The 18,689-nt window shown below is 40.0% G+C and overlaps 1 protein-coding gene across 13 annotated transcripts in view; it reads left to right on the forward strand.

The window, feature by feature from the left end:
- Nucleotides 1-18,689, forward strand: part of MIA2 (MIA SH3 domain ER export factor 2) — a 119,302-nt gene that overhangs the window by 36,249 nt on the left and 64,364 nt on the right. For 9 of the 13 annotated variants that reach the window (XM_043988254.1, XM_043988258.1, XM_043988256.1 and 6 more), the window contains 3 exons: nt 15,700-15,831; nt 16,453-16,474; nt 16,583-16,671. In XM_043988254.1, coding sequence (XP_043844189.1) covers nt 15,700-15,831; nt 16,453-16,474; nt 16,583-16,671 — 243 coding nt within the window. Of the gene's footprint in view, nt 1-2,626; nt 2,927-3,008; nt 3,222-3,299; nt 3,530-13,853; nt 13,875-15,699; nt 15,832-16,452; nt 16,475-16,582; nt 16,672-18,689 lie in introns of those variants that run through there. The other 4 variants (XM_043988266.1, XM_043988262.1, XM_043988263.1 and 1 more) reach the window with 4 other exon arrangements.

Consider the following 18,689-nt stretch of genomic DNA (forward strand, 5'->3'; position numbering starts at 1 on the left):
AAAACCAAAGCAAGCTAGTGATTCAGTAGGGACCCACTGAAGGTTATTGAAAAGGTCAGATCTCTGCTTTTAGGAAGATAACTTTGATACTGAGTGGAGGATTGCCTAGAGGAGCGAGAAACTTGAGGCAGAGAAATCGAGTAGCTGGAAGACTACTGCAGTAGTTTAGGTGTAAGGTTATGAGGGCCACCAAGATGCTGGTGACAGTGTTAGAGGATGTGTGTGTGTGTGTGTGTGTGTGTGTGTGTGTGTGTGTGATGTTGCAAAGGTAGAATCAACAGGACTTGGCAACAGTTTGGATATGGGAGTGGAGGGGTAAAAGACAGTGAGGAATGGAGGAAGAAACCCAGGGAATTTTGTAAGGGGAGAAGGTATAGAGGGGAAAGATAATTTGTGTTGTTTTGGATATGTTGAGTTGAAAAATGACATCCCTCTTGAAATGCCAGTAAGCAGTTGGAGATGAAAGATTAGAAGAGAGGTTAGGGCTGAATAAATAAATCTGAGAATCAATTATGATAGACATGATAATTGAATACTCGAGATGATGAGATCATCAAAAAATAGCATCAAGGCAAAAGAGAAGAGAGCCAAGTACAGAGCCTTTGGGAGACATTCAGGGTTAGCAGTTACAGACTGAATGAAGATCCCGCAAAGGAAGAAACCAGGATGAATATGGTTTACTAGTAACAAGATAACTCTACCTGATACATCTGAAATTGTGGACTCTTAGAAACAATGCTTCCCACCCCCCCACCCCCGCTCCCCCCAGCATAGGTAGGCTGGCTTTTGCCCAAAATTTTGGGTCTTGCACTTAATAAACGCTGGCTGTAACTTAGTAGGTGCTTATTGAATGAAACAAAACTTTCAAGTTTTCAGGGACCCTAAAGGGAGAGAGTCTCATTTCAGTAAAAATGAAGACAGTAAATCAATACTCTTATGAATATGAATACTCTTAAAAGGGTTCAACTAGAAATCTTAATTATCAACTTCAGCCAAGATTAATTTATTCAAGAAACTTAAATAAATGTAGGTACAAAAATTGAGTTTAAAAACTATTTATCTTCGGGTTCATTGTTTCTTTAATCTTTCCTTTACAAAGAGTACATTTTGTGCTCAACTTTTAATTTTGGCCAAGTGCTTTGATGATTCCTAGATAATTCAATGTACCACAACAAAACATTTTAAAATTAGACAGGTCACTTTGATGTGGGATGGAATTAGGGGTCAAATTGATTGTGTTGTCCCCAAAGAATTACAAGACTCGGTGACTCAGTTTCCCAAGTTTTACTGCAATACTGTTGGTGACCACAGGGAGAGAACCAGAATATTGGAAAGGTATCTCTCAAATAAAGAAAGGAAAGACAGTTATATTTATAGCATGGATACATTGATTATCAGTCTCATTATAATAATCTCCACCTTGGGGAGGTACAGGGGAGGGCTTGTCCTTTTCATTATAATATTCTCCACCTAGAGGTGTTACAAGGGAGGGCTTTTCCTAATTTGGAGTTCCTGGGGTCCTAATCCAACCTTCAGTGGAGGTGTGTTTTGGGGGTTTACACGTCATAAGGTGAATCTGGGACAAATTTGGCCTTTTTTGCGCATGCCTCTTTCTAATTCCCATGGCTAGTTTCAAAATATAATCATTTTTCATTAGAATTTCTATAGGTTGTCTTTTTCCTTTATTGTTATTTTGACCTGATCTGTTCTGGTCCGTTGATCACTATGGGTATGAGAACCTAACATAAGTTATCCATTAACTGGGATCTGACTCCCTTTTAGAGCTAATATCTGTATTAGATCTTGGATTTTAGGGTTTTCTATTAACCCTTTTTTGCCTTTTAGATCAACTTGAGCTCTTGCCGTTCTGTGAATTGTTTGACGACCTCTCAGCCTTTGCTTTCTTTTATGTCAGTAGGTTAAACTTTGTCCTGGCCAAAGCTACCCTAACTTCTTGCCAAGAGTCCAAAGGCCTTAACACCTTGGATTGTTTTTTTTTGTTTGTTTTTGTAAGGCAATGAGGGTTAAGTGACTTGCCCAGGGTCACACAGCTAGTGTCAAGTGTCTGAGGTCTGATTTGAACTCTGGTTCACTGTGCCACCTAGGTGCCCCCAACACCTTGGTGTTATAACCGTTAAATTCATTCATTTTAACCAATAAAACCATGTTTCACTTTTTTTCTTCCTACCATCTCCTATGCTTGGTACATAGCTGGCTAGTTGGTTGTTTTACATAGGAGTCTCCTGCACTGCATTGGCCCTCTAAATCGCAGGAGAGGAGAGGTGGGGTATAGTGTGTCGCGGTAGGGGTCAAGAGCGGATACACAAGGTGTGACCCTCAGAGACTTATCCAGGTGCTATGTAGGAAGTAGCTACTTTGCATGATACAACCTTCCCACCCTGGGTCTGACAGCTGTAGGCGGAAGGAGCAACTCACATCTACGCATGCGCCATCAGAGCCTCTTCCCGAGGTCAGATTATGGGGGTTGTAGTTCCTCCGCCGCTGTGGGCGGGGCTGCACCCGATTGAGGCCGCCTTCAGGCGCTTTTACCTTTAAACTGGATCAACCAAATTGTGCTCCGCCCCCTCCACCCCCAATTCCTATTTCATTCTTCCCATCGCCTAAGAACTCGGTGGCCAATTGAAAATGTTAGGAAGGCTTGGGCTGAATCTGACATTTCCTCCGCCTTTTACGCCACACACGGGTGCTTTCCAGAACAATCCTAGGGCTCCTTTAAGGTAGAAAGTTGGACACTATCGTTCAGCTTGCGGGCCCCGCCCCATGTTCCATTCAGCCTCTTTAGTTCTTTGGTCGAAACCAAAAACGGAGATGGGGGGGCGGGGCGTGAATTATGTTCGGAGTGCGGAAATGGCTCAAGACTCCGAAGTCAGGTGTTCATTAATTCAGAGTTGGAATGGAGAGCAAGGTAAACTGGGTGCAGTAATGGGAAGGGTTCGAGTCGTTTACCGCATGTAACCGATATCGCCTCCCCCCTTGCCGGCTCCACCAGTGGTACTCCTCAGTTGCCAAGGTGCCGGCCCTCTGTAGCGGGCCGGCAGTCGGTGGCCGAGCGTTGGTCGCAACGGTTGCTGTCGCAGCACCGGATCATGGCTACCGAAGGGGGCTCCGGAGGGGGCCCCGGAATGGCCTTCGGAGCCATGGAAGGACGCGGGGCCTCCGCTCAGCTTTACTACGGGCTAGTTCTGGAGAAGCTGCGCAACGTGAGCTCGAGTTGAGGCTGGGGGTGGGGGCGGGGGCAGTGTGAAGGCGGTAGGTCACGGGAGCGGGTCCCAGGGAGAGGAAGCTGGAACTCGGGATGCCTTGGGGTCCGTGGGCAGCTGTGGGGGTATGGAGCGGAGAGTCCTTCTAGTCAAGATCGTTGTCATCGTCCTGTGGAAGTATCGCTGTTGTGTCTGGATAAATGGATGACTGTGGCTTCCCTAGGATCGTACATCCAGGAAGAGGCCACCTGGCCCAATTTCGAAGACGAGGAAACGGGTTAAGTGACTTGCCCATGGTCATTCTGCTAGTAAGTTTCAGAAGCAGGAAGGGCTCTGCTTTTACAGGATCTGTGTTCAAATCCCTGTCTGTGTAACCTTGGGAAAGTCACTTAACTTTCAGGACTTCATTTTTTTCATTGGTAAAATTCAATTCAGTCAGATTTTGTGCTAGGCACTAGAATGAAGGAGGTTGGGTTAGATAGCCTCTGAAGGCCTTTCTAGCGCTAGATCTGTGGTCTGTGATCCAAATCTGGCTCTGTACCCACTACATGTTATGTAGTGACAATTATATAGTTCCATGTTACTTTTTAAGAAAATGTTTGTACTTGTATGCAGTCCCATAAATAATGTTTTAGAGTACCCATCTTCCTACTACTCTTATCTTGTAGGCCAGGATTGGTGCTTCAGGTTCAGAATTGAGATTCTTGTATACCACCTGACAGATAGTTAAAGGAAGTTTACTTAGCTATGGCAGGAAAGGATATTTAGCAAGGAATCCACATTGATCATTTGTGCATTGCATCCCTTCAAGTGTTGGCCATGTTGCTCTATGGCTTTTTTGTACTTATGCTATCAGAAAATGACATCAGCAGTTTGAGCTTAGTCCCTTGGACCAGTTAAGTACCTAGAAAAGTTTTAATATCTTTCAAGGCAAAACTAGCTGAGGGGGAACGGGGGGAAAAGCAGGGTGGGATAATGGCCTTAGGATATTTCACCTATTATATTTGGCCCTAGTCTGGGGGGTATAAAAAGCCTGCTGTAAGCTTGGGGGAAGAACAGAAAAATAGCACAACTTTCCATGTACTCCCAAAACAAGCAATGCTGCAGCTTTGTGAAGGAGTGATAGAATATGAAGGAGAGCAGTGACCCAAATTCCCAGTTTCACCTGCCACCTTTGTAGGATCTGAGTCCCAGATTTGAACAGTCTGGTCCATGTGGTGTGAGATGCATCTTTGCAGTGTAAAGTGGTGATGATCAACAGCACATATATTTCTGGTGAGATTACTCCTCATCATGGGTCAGGATAATCTGTAGTAAAGTAGCTAAGAAGTCATTACTTCTTAACCTGAATCCTGTCCTGGTGCTAGGATCATTACAGAGAATTGTCCACTATAACTGTTCCGTCAGTGTTCCCTGGCCCATCAGCCAGCTAGGATCCAACTCTCTTTGTGAGATCCATCGTATGGGAGAAGGGGAGGAATACTCAATCCGAGGGACTTCTCACCTCTTTCCATGGGTGTTAAATACATGGTTTCACCAGCCACTTCCCAGTAGTACTACCTGTGGTCCTTTACTCCCTTCCTAGAAAGTATTTATCCAGTGACCACTGAATACTACACTGGCAGCATTATGAAGGGATCTCCTTATTTGCAAATTACAGTAAGCAAAGGATTATTCTGGGCCTGCCTTTGCTAGAATCTATGCTGGTGTCTGCTCTGCTGCCCCTGGGGGTGGGCTGGGGATGGGGGAGCAGTATATCACTGCTGAGTCAGTTTCCACCTAGGCCAGCATTGCTGTCCACTCTGCTACCTCCTTCTGCTGGGCCCTATGCACCACCACCTACCTACTACTGCTGTCTTTTCCTCTTGTTCTACTAGAGCTGCATGCTGCCCATTCATCAGGGCCAGGCACAGCTCCTGTGCCAAGATCTAGGAATTCCTCCTTTCTTCCCTGAAGTGGTGTCTGAGCACTACCTCTGTGCTGGGGCTGAGCACCGATGCTCCTTGACACTAATAATGTTCCTCTATGCCACAGTTCAAATGTTGCTATGGGTGTGCTACTGCCCTTCTTTGCCTGAGGCTGCCTCTTCTGAATCCTGACAGTTGCCAGGGAGAAGACTTCCAGGGTCATTCCTGATGCCCCTGCCCAAACTTTGGGGCAAACTCTGCTACTCTTCATTGGAAGTTCCAGAGACAAAGAGTTACAGTTGAAAGGAGTGAGAGCAGAAACTTTTTCTACAAATAGACTGACACAGCCCTTCTGCATTTCTGCTGGGATGCATTTGGTACACTTGTCCACATCCTCAATTCTAGAAGTCTCTTCTCTGGGGAATATTCAATATTGTCATTTCAAGTACCTCCCTAATGCCTTATAACAAAGATTTCTAATGAAGTCCAAACAGCACAGTTCTCTATAGTCTAATGATAATAATGGCTTCCTTTTATCTAACATTTTAAGGTTTGTAAACCACTTTATATATGTTAACTCATTTGACTCTCACAATAACCCTATAAGGTAGGTATGATTATTATCCCAATTTTACAGATGGGGAAAATGAGTCAGAGAGAGGTTTGAGTGACTTGCCCTGTATCACACAGCTAATAAGTATCTAAGGCTGGATTTGAACTCATATCTTACTGCCTCCAAGACCAACACTAAGCCATCTAGCTGCCAACTAAATGCCATATGAAAAGTCCCCCATCAGTTTCTTTAGCACAGCTTTTAAATAATTCCAACATTTCAGTAATTTAGGGAGGGTTCAGGCCTACCATAGCCAATAGGCCTGGAGATCAAAACTGACCTTGAGATTTTATTGGCCCAGTTTTCTATGGCTTGGTCTGTTGGCTTGACTTCATGGTTGTCTTATATACAAAATACCACAAGGAGTCCCATTCGCTCCCTGTTGCTTGACTAATGGACCACCATGGCCAACATAGAGGTATGGAAGAGAGGCTTAGCTGAATTAACTCATCTATTGAAAAACAACACGTACACAGAGAATTAAATACAAAATATATACAATGTAATGCCTGAGGAGTAAGTAGGTACAACAAACAAGGGGAATCAGGAAGGACTTCTGTAGGAGGTGACACTTCAATTAAACCTTGAAGGGAATTAGGGATTCCAAGTGGTGGAAGTAAAAAAGAGCATTCTAGGGAGGAGGGACAATCTGTGCAAAATCATTGAGGTAAGAAATGGAACATCTTGTGTTGGTGACAGTGAGTCTACCACTTTGACTGGAATGTAGGTAGAGTGTAAAAGGGATTTAATATGAAATTAGTACAGAGAAATAGGCTGGAGTCCAACTGTGAGGGCTTTTAAATGGCCAGGTGAGTTCGTATTTTATACTAGAGGAAGTAGGAAGCTACTTAAGTTTTGTTTTTTTTGTTTGTTTGGGTTTTTTTGCAGGGCAATGAGGGTTAAATGACTTGCCCAGGGTCACACAGCTACTAAGTGTCAAGTGTCTGAGGCTGGATTTGAACTCAGGTCCTCCTGAATCCAGGGCCAGTGCTTTATCTACTGCACCACCTAGCTGCCCTTTACTTAAGTTTTTAAGTGGGGAAGGGTCAGGGTCAGACTTGTACTTTAGGAGCATCAGTTTGGCAGCTCTGTTCAGGATGATTTGGAATAAGGTGTGAAGCTAGAGGCAAGGAGATCAATTAGGAGGTTACAGAGATTGTGTGGGTGAGCAGTGGTGGGGGCTGGAGTATTGTGAGTGGAAAGGAGAGGGATATGAAAGATGTGAAAGTAGAATTAACAGAACTTGGAAGCTGATTTGCTTATGGACTTGGGGGTGAGGGATAGTTAAGAGTCAAGAATGATTTTGAAGTTTCGAATCATTTTGGCAGAAACTGGAAGGATAATGTCCATTGACTAGAAAAATTGGTTGGGAGCAGGTTGTAAAGGGTTTTAAAAGTGACATAGAGAAGTTTATATTTAATTCTAAAAATAATAGAAAGCTACTGGAATTGGTTAAGTGAAGGAATCACATGGTCTCATCTGCTCTTAAAGTTACTTTGGCATTAGTGTTTAGAATGTACTGGAGTAGTGAGAGATTTGAAACAGGGAGGCCAGTTAGGAGGCTATTGCAATAATCTAGGCAAGAGTTGGTGAGAATTTAAACTAAGGTGGTAGCTTTGGGAGTAGAAAGAAGGGGTTGGATGTAAGGTATGTTAGCAGTATTTCTCAACTATGTGGATATATGGTGAATGGGAAAGGGAAGAATCAATGATAATGCCCACATTATCAACCCAAGATACTGGAAGGATAGTGGTGCCTTTGACAGAACTAGGAAGGTTTGGAAGGGGGAAAAATTTATGGGGAAAGATAACAAGTTCAGTTTTAGACATGTTGAGTTTGAGATATTTTTGTGAATATAAGGCAAAGAGGCAAATTTGGAAAGGGAATAGCTGATTAAAAAAGTCGTGTCTGAAAATAGGAATTGGATTTTGGGACTACAACTTAAAATATAAAAATGATGTGTTCTTTGTCATGATGGAATAGAACTGGTGAGGGTCAGTAAAATACATTTTCCCAGAGTCTTAAAAATCTAAGAGAGTCTTGGGGTTTTTTTTTAGCTAAAAAAAAAAAAAAGAGGTAGGGAGAAAAACCTCCCAGTTTGCTAGATACAATGGAAAAGTATAGAGATGGTGAGAAATCCACAGTATACAGAAATCCAAGAAAAGGCCAATAAAAGGATAGTAAAACCTATGGCCTCCAAGTGGTGTAGTGTAGTATAGTGGAAGAGTGCTGGTTTTGCAGTCAGAAGGTCTCTGACAAACTCCTGGCTCTGGCTGTTTCTACTTGGGTGCCACACTGGCCCTGAGTTTGGGAGGCCCTGAGTTCAAATCTCACCTCAGACACTTATTACCTGTATGATCCTGGGTAAGTCACTTAACCCCAGTTGTCTTAAACATCGAGGGCCATCTCCAGTCGTCTTGATGTCTATCTTTCCATTGGACCCAGATGCCTCTGGAGGAGAGAGGCAGCTGACTTTGCACAGCCCTGCCTTCATTAAATCCAATTCAGTGCAAGTCATGATATCACCCCTATGTCATGGTCCTTTTTAAGAATGAAGGACAAACAACACCAACTTGTGTGTCTTTGGGCAAGTCACTAAATGTTTCTTGCCTAACTTTCCTTATCCATAAAATGATGTTGGAATGAACCTCTGAGGTTACTTCTAGCTCCAGTTTATGAAATTGAGAATCATACCAAAACTGTGTCTAGTAGTTCCAACAAAATACCACAGAGCTAAGCAAAAAAACCCAACCTACCATGATACTGTACTTGTAGATGTTTGGTATGAGTGTTTTAGGAATTGCACCCTGAATTTTTAGTTGTACTACTTTCTTTTTAAAAAAAGTGTATTTAGTACTTTATTTCCTCTAATTACATGTAAAAACAATTTTAATATTCATTTTTAAGATTCTGAGTTTCAAATTCTTATCTTTTGATATTTTTCAATTGGGAAATGACTCTTATTTTCATAAATTTGACTCAGTTCTCTATATGATTTTTTCCCCAATTTTTATGTCTTGGGGGGGCAGGGCAATGAAGGTTAAGTGACTTGCCCAGGGTCACACAGCCAGTAAGAGTCAAGTGTCTGAGGCCAGATTTGAACTCAGGTCCTCCTGAATCTAGGACCAGGGCCGGTGCTTTATCCACTGCGCCACCTAGCTGCCCCCAGTTCTCTATATGATTGAGAAAGGAGGCCTTTATCAGAGAAACTTATTTCAAATTTTTTTTCACAGTTAATATTACTAAATATATATCCCTCCATCCTATCCCCTCTGTTTGTTCTATTCTCTCTCTCCTTTCACATTGTTCCTCCTCAAAAGTGTTTTGCTTCTGACTATTGCCTCCTCAAATCTGCCTTCCCTTCTACCACCTCTGACCCCTTCTGTTATCCCTGTCCTCACTTACTTTGCTGTAGGGTAGGATAGATTTCTTTACCCAATTGGGTGTATGTTATTCCCTCTGGGACAATTCTGATGAGAGTAAGGTTCACTCACTCCTACTTCCCCCATCTTCCCCTCCACTGTAAAAGCCTCTTCTATGTGACATATTTTACCTCATTTTTTCTCACCCCTTCATTTTATTTTATTTTTTTTAACCTATCATCCCTTCATATTCAACTCACACCTGTGCCCTATGTCTATATATATTCCTTCTAGCTGTCCTAATAGCAAGAAAGTTCTTATGAGTTATAAGTATTATCTTCCCATGTAGGAATGTAAACAGTTTAACCATATTAAGTTCCTTAGGATTTCCCTTTTTAAATTTACTTTTATTTATTTTTTGTGTATTTTATTTTACCTTTTCATGCTTCTCTTGAGTTTATTTGAAAGTCAAATTTTCTACTCAGCTCTGGTCTTTTCATCAAGAATGCTTGAAAGTCCTTCGTTGAACAGCAATTTTTTCCTCTGAAAGATTATATTCACTTTTGCTGGGCAGGTGATTCTTGTAATCCTAGCTCCTTTGCTTTCTAAGATATCATATTCTAAGCCCTTAATTTAAGATCCTTAAATGTAGAAGCTGCTAAATCTTGTGTTATCCCGACTGTTGTTCCATGATACTTGAATTGTTTCCTTCTGGCTGCTTGCAGTATTTTCTTGCCTTAGGAGTTCTTTCTTTGGAAGTGGATAGTATGTTTCATTGATAGTCCTTTGGGATTGTCTTAGATCATTGTATTTTGGAGAATAATTAAGTCTTTCACAGTTCTTCATCAAACAATATTGCTGTCTCTGTGTACAATGTTCTCTTGCTTCTGTTCTCTTCACTATACATCATGTATACATACTATACAAACAAGTCTTTCCAGGCCTTTCTGAAATCATCCTGCTTGTCATTTCTTATAGCACAATAATATTCCATCACCATCATTTACTGCAGCTTGTTTAGCCATTCCCCAATTGATGGGCATTCCTTTGATTTCCAATTCTTAGCCGCCACCAAAAGAGCTGCTATAAATATTTTTGTACAAATAGGTCTTTTTCTCTTTTTGGGGATGTCTTTGGGATATACATCTAGCAGTGGTATTGTTGGATCAAGGGGTACGCACAGTTCAGTAGCCCTTTGGGCACGCATAATTCCAAATTGCTCTCCAGAATGGTTGGATCTTTTAACAACTCCACCAACAGTGGATTATTGTTCAAGTTTTCCCATGTCCCCATCAACATTCAATATTTTCTGTTTTTGTTATATTTGCCACTCTTATAGGTATGAAGAGATACCTCAGGAGTTGTTTTAATTTGCATTTCTCTGATCAATAGTGATCTAGAGCATTTTTCATATGATTATAGATAGCTTTGATTTCTTGGTCTGAAAACTGCCTGTTCATATCCTTTGACCATTTATCAATTGGGGAATGACTTGTTTTTTTTCGTTTTTGTTTTTGGTTTTTTTTGCAGGGCAATGAGGGTTAAGTGACTTGCCTGGGGTCACACAGCTACTAAGTGTCAAGTGTCTGAGGCTGGATTTGAACTCAGGTTCTCCTGAATCCAGGGCCGGTGCTTTATCCACTGTGCCACCTAGTTGCCCTCATGACTTGTATTTTTATAAATACAATATATATATTTGAGAAATGAGGCCTTTATCAGAGATATTTGTTTCAAAAATGCTTTCCCAGTTTTCTGCTTCCCTTTTAATCTTGGTTACATTAGTTTTGTTTATGAAAAAACTTTTAAATTTTGTATAATCAAAATAACCTATTTTATATTTTATTTTACTTTCTATATCTTCTTTAGACCTACATTCTTCCTCTGCCCATAAATCTGACAGACAAATGATTCCTACTCTGTTAATTTGCTTATGGTATCACACTTTATGTGTAAATCATGTACCTGCCTTTTTAGTATATGGTGTGAGATGTTGATCTGTACTTAGTTTCTGCCATACTGCTTTCCAGTTAAACATATTTCTATATTAGTCATGTTTTCAGAGAAGAATCAGAACAAAAGAAAAAACCACAAGACAGAATAAACAACAACAAAAAAAGCAACAACAAAAGTGAAAATAGTATGCTTCAATCTGCATTCAGACTCGATAGTTCTTTTCTGAATCTTTTGGCATTGTCTTGAATCATTGTATTTCTGAGAAGAAATCAGTCTATCACAGTTGATTACAACACAATTTTGTTGATACCATGTACAATGTTCTCAGTTCTGTTCATTTCACTCAGTTTCAATTCATGTAAGTCTTTCCAGATTTTTCTGAAATCCATCTGCTTATCATTTCTTACAGCACAATAGTATTTCATTACACTTATATAGCACAGTTTGTTTAGCCATTCTCTAATTGATGGGCATCCCCTCAATTTCTAATTCTTTGCCACCACAAAAAGATCAGCTATAAATATTTTTGTACATGTGGGTCCTTTTCCCTTCTGATCTTTTTGGGATATCAACCTAGTAGTAGTATTGATGGGTCAAAGGGTAGGCACAGTTTTATAACCTTTGGGGCATGGTTCCAAATTGCTTTCCAGAATGGTTGGATCTGGGCAGCTAGGTGGTACAGTGGATAAAGTGCTGGCCCTGGATTCAGAAGGACCTGAGTTCAAATTTGACCTCAGACACTTGACACTTACTAGCTGTGTGACCGTGGGAAAGTCACTTAACCCCCATTGCCCCACAAAAAAAAACAAAAACAAAAAACCAGAATGGTTGGATCAGTTCACAGCTCCACCAATTTTCCAATTTTCCCATATCTTCTCCAACATTTATCATTTTCCTTTTTTGTCATATTAACTAATTGGATAGGTGTGGGGGCAGCTAGGTGGCACAGTGGATAAACCACCAGCCCTGGATTCAGGAGGACCTGAGTTCAAATCTGGCCTCAGACACTTGACACTTACAAGCTGTGTGACCCAGAGCAAGTCACTTAACCCTCATTGCCTCACAAAACAAACAAAAAACCTAATTGGATAGGTGTGAAGTGGTACCTCAGAGTAGTTTTAATTTGCATTTCTCTCGTCAGTAGTGATTGAGAACATTTTTTCATATGGCTGTAGATAGCTTTAATTTCTTCATCTGAAAACTGCCTGTTCATATCCTTTGACCATTTCTCAATTGGGGAATGACTTGTATTCTTATATATTTGATCCAGTTCTCTGTATATTTTAGATATGAGGCCTTTATCAGAAACACTGTAAAAATTGTTTCTCAGCTTTCTGCTTTCCTTCTAATCTTGCTTGCATTGGTTTTTGTTTGTGGAACCTTTTTAATTTAATGTAGTTAAAATGATCCATTTTGCATTTCATAATGTTCTCTATTTCATCTTTGGTCATAAATTCTTTCCCTCTCCATAGATCTGACAAGTACTTTCCTTTTCTAATTTGCCTATGGTATCGCCCTTCATGTCTAGATCATGTATCCATTTTGACTTTACTTTAGTGTATGGTGTAAGAGGTTAGTCGTTGCCTAGTTTGTGCCATACTATTTTCCAGTTTTCCCAGTAATTTTTGTCAAATAGTGAGTTCTTAACCTGTAAGCTAGAGTCTTTGGTTTATCGAGCATGAGATTGCTATATTCATTTACTGCTGTTTTGTGTGCCTAACCTATTCCACTAATCAACTGATTTCTTAGCCAGTACCAAATAGTTTTGATGGTTACTGCTTTATAATATAATTTTATATCTGGTTCAGATAGGCCACTTTCCTTTGCATTTTTCTTCATTAATTCTGTTGATATTTTCTTGACCTTTTATTCTTCCAGATAAATTTTATTATTATTTTTTCTAGCTCTGTGAAATATTTTTTGGTAGTTTAATTGGTATGACACTGAATAAGTAAATTAATTTGGCAGAATTGTCATTTTTATTATATTAGCACTGCCTGCCAGTGAGCAATTGATGTTTTTCCATTTGTTTAGATCTGATTTTATTTGTGTGAAAAGTGTTTTGTAATTGTATTCATATAGTCTTAATTGATTTTCAAAATCCTTTTTGAGCTGTTCCATGACCTGAGACCAATGCATATTTTTCTTGGAGGCTTTGGATGTTGGATCTTTGACTTTGTTATTATCTTCTGAGTGTGTGTTTTGATCTTCTTTGTCATCATAGTAACTTTCTATGTTCATAATTTTTTTTCTGTTAGCTCATTTTCCAGTCTATTTCTTGACTTTTAACTCTTTATTAATGTGGGGCTTTGTTTCCAGGATAGAGTGCACACTGTCCCAAGGTTTGGGGGTTTTGTGCGGCTATTTTCAGAGATACTTCTAGGGACCTATAAGTTTTCCATTCTTCCAAGGTAGTATGATCTAAGGAAAGGTGTGTTTAGTATCCTCTGGGCAGGCGCTCTGATATGTGAGTGACCACAAGCACTCTTTTTTGCCTCAGAACTGTGACAAGGGTCTAATGTGACTGCAATCTTTGGTGTGCTAATGCTCCTTCTTGCCCTGGGACTGCCACCTAGGACTATGACCCATGAGCTGAGCATGGGCAAAGCAACAGAGTCCTACCCCCATTGTCAACAAAGATTCCCCTATAACATCCTTCTGATCAGTTGTTCAGCACCCTTACTCTCATCTCTCATCTGTGAGCTGATTGCTCTGGCTGCTGCTGCTCGTTCAGTACTTCCCAAGGCTTGCTGCTGGTTTGCCTAGGGCTCAGTCCGTGCTGGTGCAGCCTGTGCTGGATTGTGCTCCACTCACTCAGGTATGACAGACCTTTCCTGCTGACCTTCTAAGTTGTATTGGTTGGAAAATTATTTCACCCTGTCCTTTTCTGGGTTCTTATTTTCCAGGAATTGTTTTATGGCATTATCTAAAGGTGTTCAGAGGGGTTTTGAGGAGAGCTTGGGTTGAGTCTCTGCCTTTTCTCCACCTCCCAGTTTTACTACTTTCTAATGATAAACTTTTTAATTTATAGTTTTGGGTTCCAATTTTTAACCCTCTGTACTACTTTCTCCTTTTTTCTTTTTCTTTTTTTTTTTTTTGCAGAGCATTGAGGGTTAAGTGACTTGCCCAGGGTCACACAGCCAGTGTCTGTGGTTGGATTTGAACTCAGGACCTCCTGAATCCAGGGCCAGTGCTTTATCTACTGTGCCACCTAGCGCACCCCCCCACCCCCACACTTTCTTTTTTTTCTTCTTTTTTGTGAGGCAATTGGGGTTAAGTGACTTGCTCAGGGTCACACAGCTCTGATTTGAACTCAGGTCCTCCTGAATCCAGGGCCGGTGCTCTATCCACTGCACCACCTAGCTGCCCTGTACTACTTTTTTTTTTTTTTTTTTTTTTAGTGAGGCAATTGGGGTTAAGTGACTTGCCCAGGGTCACACAGCTAGTAAGTGTTAAGTGTCTGAGGCCGGATTTGAACTCAGGTACTCCTGACTCCAGGGCCGGTGCTCTATCCACTGCACCATCTAGCTGCCCCTCCTGTACTACTTTCTAAAGAGATAATATTTAATTATTCGGTTTTTGCCAGACTTAGCATTGTTTTAAAAAGACCTACAATATTTCACTTGTTGATCTTATCAGCTCTTATGGATTCAATTTTCATCTTTGCCGATAATTTTCACATCTACTTATCCAGCCCTAACTTCCAGTTTAACACCTCCAACTGCCTATTGGACATTTTGAACTGGATGTCAAATCTCATAGATATCTTTAACTCAGTATGTCTAAAACTGAACTAATTTTCTTTCTCCCAAGACCTGCCTGCCTCTTCTTGAGTTTTCTATTACTGTTGAGGGCTTGCAACCTAAGTTATCTTGGACTGACTCACTGTCTCTGTCTCTTTGTGTGTGTGTGTGTCTCTCTCTGTCTCTGTCTCTGTCTCTGTCTCACACACACACACACACACACACACACACACACACACACACACACACACACACACACACACAACCTGTCCTCTCTCTAACATTGCTGCCACCCTGTTGCAAGCTGTTATCACTTCACACCTGAACTACTACAATAGCCTCTTGGTAGCTTTCCTTGCTGGAATTCTCTCCCAACTCCTCCATTCTTCTGTCAAATTTATCTTCTTAGAGCCATGTCTGACCATGTGAGCCCTATATTCATTAAACTCCAGTGGTTCCCTATTGCCCCCCAAATCAACCATAAAATCCTTTGGCTTTTAAAGTCCTTCATAATCTGGCTCCTTTTTAACTTTTTAGTCTTCTTACACCTTACTCTGCAGTCCAGTGACACTTGGCTTCCTTTCTCTTCCTTTCACAAGACATTCCAGCTGCTTACTATATTTTTTTCTTGACAGTGCCCCATGTAAATCTGCATCTGTGTTTCCTGGCTTCCTTCAAATCCTAGTCAAAACCTCACCTGCTGCAAGAAGCCTTTCCCAATCTCCCTTAGTGTTGGGAGCTCCTTCCCTCTGTTGATTAGCTCCAATTTATCCTGTATGTATCTTGTTTGTACATAGTTGCTTGCATGGTGTCTTCTCCGCAAAGCCGGTGCTTCCTAATGTTTCTTGATTTGACAGCAAAACATGTCCATTGATCATTTCATTTCCTTTTGTGTTGAAGGTTGTAGAAGTATTGCCTGAAGATATGAGGCCAGGTACTCATCTATATGGATTTCCCTCAGAATTGGTGTTCTGTGCAGTTATAGTTGGCTTTTTTACAGTTCTTCTTTTTTTGTGCAGAGCTTTTAATTCGGTGAGTAACCAGAACACACACTGTACTAAAATGATACGCACTGTATGCTGGCATATTTTTTACTTTCAGTGCAAAGCAAGGTTCTAGTTAGACCAAGCACTCACAATTGGACTTGCAGGTGATTAATGCTAAAGAAAAGAGCCAGGTGATATTTTAAAAATAAATGACACATTTTAGAGAATTTGTTGCAAGATTGTTGTACAGCAGTGAGAAAACCTTAATTCTCTTTCTACCTTTTGACCTTTTTTTTCTCCCTTTATTTTGTCTCATATTTTGTAGTTGTTAATTATTAATTAATTAATGTTATTCTATATGTTGACTGTTCTATATATTGTTGACATTTTTTTCCATGCAATATTTATACCAACATAGCCTGTACTATTTATTTGCTTTCCCAAGAAAACTTCTGTTTTTTTAGTATTTGAGTGAGAGGAAAGGGTAAAAAAATTGGCTATGTTTTGTTCTTTTCTCTGGTCAGTTAAAATTCATTGTCCTAATATAATGAGGGGTCACTATTATTTGTAATAAAAATATTTAGAAATTTAATCTTAGACTTGCTAGAGTATATAGTTTTAAAATGCATTGTAATATAATTTCTTTGTTAAAACTCATTTATTTCAGGTTAAAAGCCGACTTTATTTAGGTAGGCTATTTTTTTTTCTATTTTATATCTTTTCATTGTACTTTGAAATTTTTCATCCTTTTCATTACAAGAATTTAAACATGGCAATATTGATTTTTTTTTTTTTAGGAAGGGAAAAACGACTTGCTGAAAAGGTTTCTGAACTAGTGGAAGAAAAATGTGAGATTCTTAAACAACTTAGCCTTTGTCAAAAAGAGGTAAGCATATTTTTAAAATTGTCAATATTCATGTTAAACTTATTGTTTTACTTGAAAATATTTATTAAGTAGCAAGTTTATCCAACTTTGAGAATATGGTTTTGCTTCTAAGTTTCTGCCTAGTTTGTAGTTTTCTTTAAAAGATATAGCTCCTCATAGTCACAGAATGTTATATAGCCCTTTTTTCTTTTAAAAATATATTCACATCTCATCTCATTCGATCTTGGTAATTATCCTGTGAAGCAGGTGGTGGGGGATGTTGTTATTCTGGTTACATAGATGAGAAAGCAGAGCCCCAAATATTAAATGACTTACCCAAGATAGCAAGCCAATAACAGAGTGGAACTTGAATCCAGACTTGCTTCTACATTCTTTTCACTGTTTTTCCCAGAGGAACTGAGATGATCTCATTATCTCCTCTTTTTCACAAAATACACTTAATATTACTTTTAAATTTTCCAGTGAATTAATACATTAGTACATTCCAGTGAATTAGTGAGTTCTGCTAAATGACAACGTAAAATAATAAACATTTCATTGTCCTTTTCCTATCATACTTGTCAATGCTTTTATTTCTTTTTGTTTGCTTGTTTTCATGTTTGTTTCTTATTTTTTTGAGATTTTTATACCATTCATTTTGTTTTGATAGTTGAATATTTGGATTTTAATTAAAAATAATTCCACAATGTTTTAATAGAACACATTGATCTCTAGGAATCATGAGACCTTGATTTGAATTTCATACAAATTTTGCCAATAAAATTGAGAGATACAGGCCCAGATGTTTAGTGCTTATTGGTTTAATGCCATCTTGGACCAAAATGTGGCCTAGAGTGAATTTGTCTTTGGCCCTTTGCTGTATATATTATCAGTGACTTGGATAAAGACATAGATGGTGTGCTTGTCACATTTGCAGATAACTCAAAGATGAGGTAATAGAGCTGACACACTGAATGACAGTATCCAAGAAGATTGCAGCATGTCAGAACGAGAGGCTAAACTGAATAGCATGAATTTAGTAAAGATAAATGGAAAGTCCTTCCTTTAGGTACAAAAAAATTCACCTTCCCAACATTGGATGTTTAGCATGACTAAACAACAGTTCCTGTGGAAAAGACCTGAGGGTTGTAAGGGGCTGTCTACTTCATGCAAGTTAGTAACACAGCATGGCAGCTAAAATACCTCAAAGGATCTGAGCTCCATTAAAAGAAGCACAACGAGGGTTCTGATCCTCATACTATACACTCCCCTCATGAGACCATATCTGGAATATGATATTCTTCTCTAGGAGTCACATTTTAGAAAGCATATTGGGGACCTGGAGACCAAGAGTATGACCAGAATGGTGAGGGTCCTAGAGACTACATTATATTAGCAGGTGGTGCAGTGGATAGAGTGCTGGGCCTACAGTCAGGAAGACCTTGTTCTCTTACCTTTGTGAGTACTCCTCATTCTCCTTTACTGGTTCATCCATAAAGTTCTCCTTAACTCTGGGTGTTCTTCAAGATTGTCCTACACTGTCATCTTGGTGACCTCATTTGTTCTTCTGGATTTTTTGGTGTGTTTTTTTTGCGGGGCAACAAGGGTTAAGTGACTTGCCCAGGGTCACATAGCTAGTAAGTGTCAGGTGTCTGAGGCTGGATTTGAACTCAGGTCCTGAATCCAGGGCTGGTGCTTTATCCACTGTGCCACCTAGCTGCTCCCTGTTTCTGTGGTTTTAATTCTCATTTTTATGCAGGTAACTAACAGATACATATATCCAGCTTCACTTTTCCCCTGAGCTTTAGTCACCATTAACCAGTTATCTTTTGGACATTTCAAACTGGATATCCCAGAGACATTTCAAACTCCGCATGCCGAAACTTGAATTCATCGGTCCTTCCAAACTTCTGAATCTGCCCCAATTCTCTGTTTCTGACAGCACCACCTTTCCAGGTTCCCAGCCTTCGGTTTCTCCCTGTCTCTCACCCTTCATATCTACTCAGTTGCCAAATCTTACCATTTCTGCCTCCATAATA

The sequence above is a fragment of the Dromiciops gliroides genome, chromosome 2 (assembly GCF_019393635.1).
Source record: "Dromiciops gliroides isolate mDroGli1 chromosome 2, mDroGli1.pri, whole genome shotgun sequence".
Lineage (NCBI taxonomy): Eukaryota > Metazoa > Chordata > Mammalia > Microbiotheria > Microbiotheriidae > Dromiciops > Dromiciops gliroides.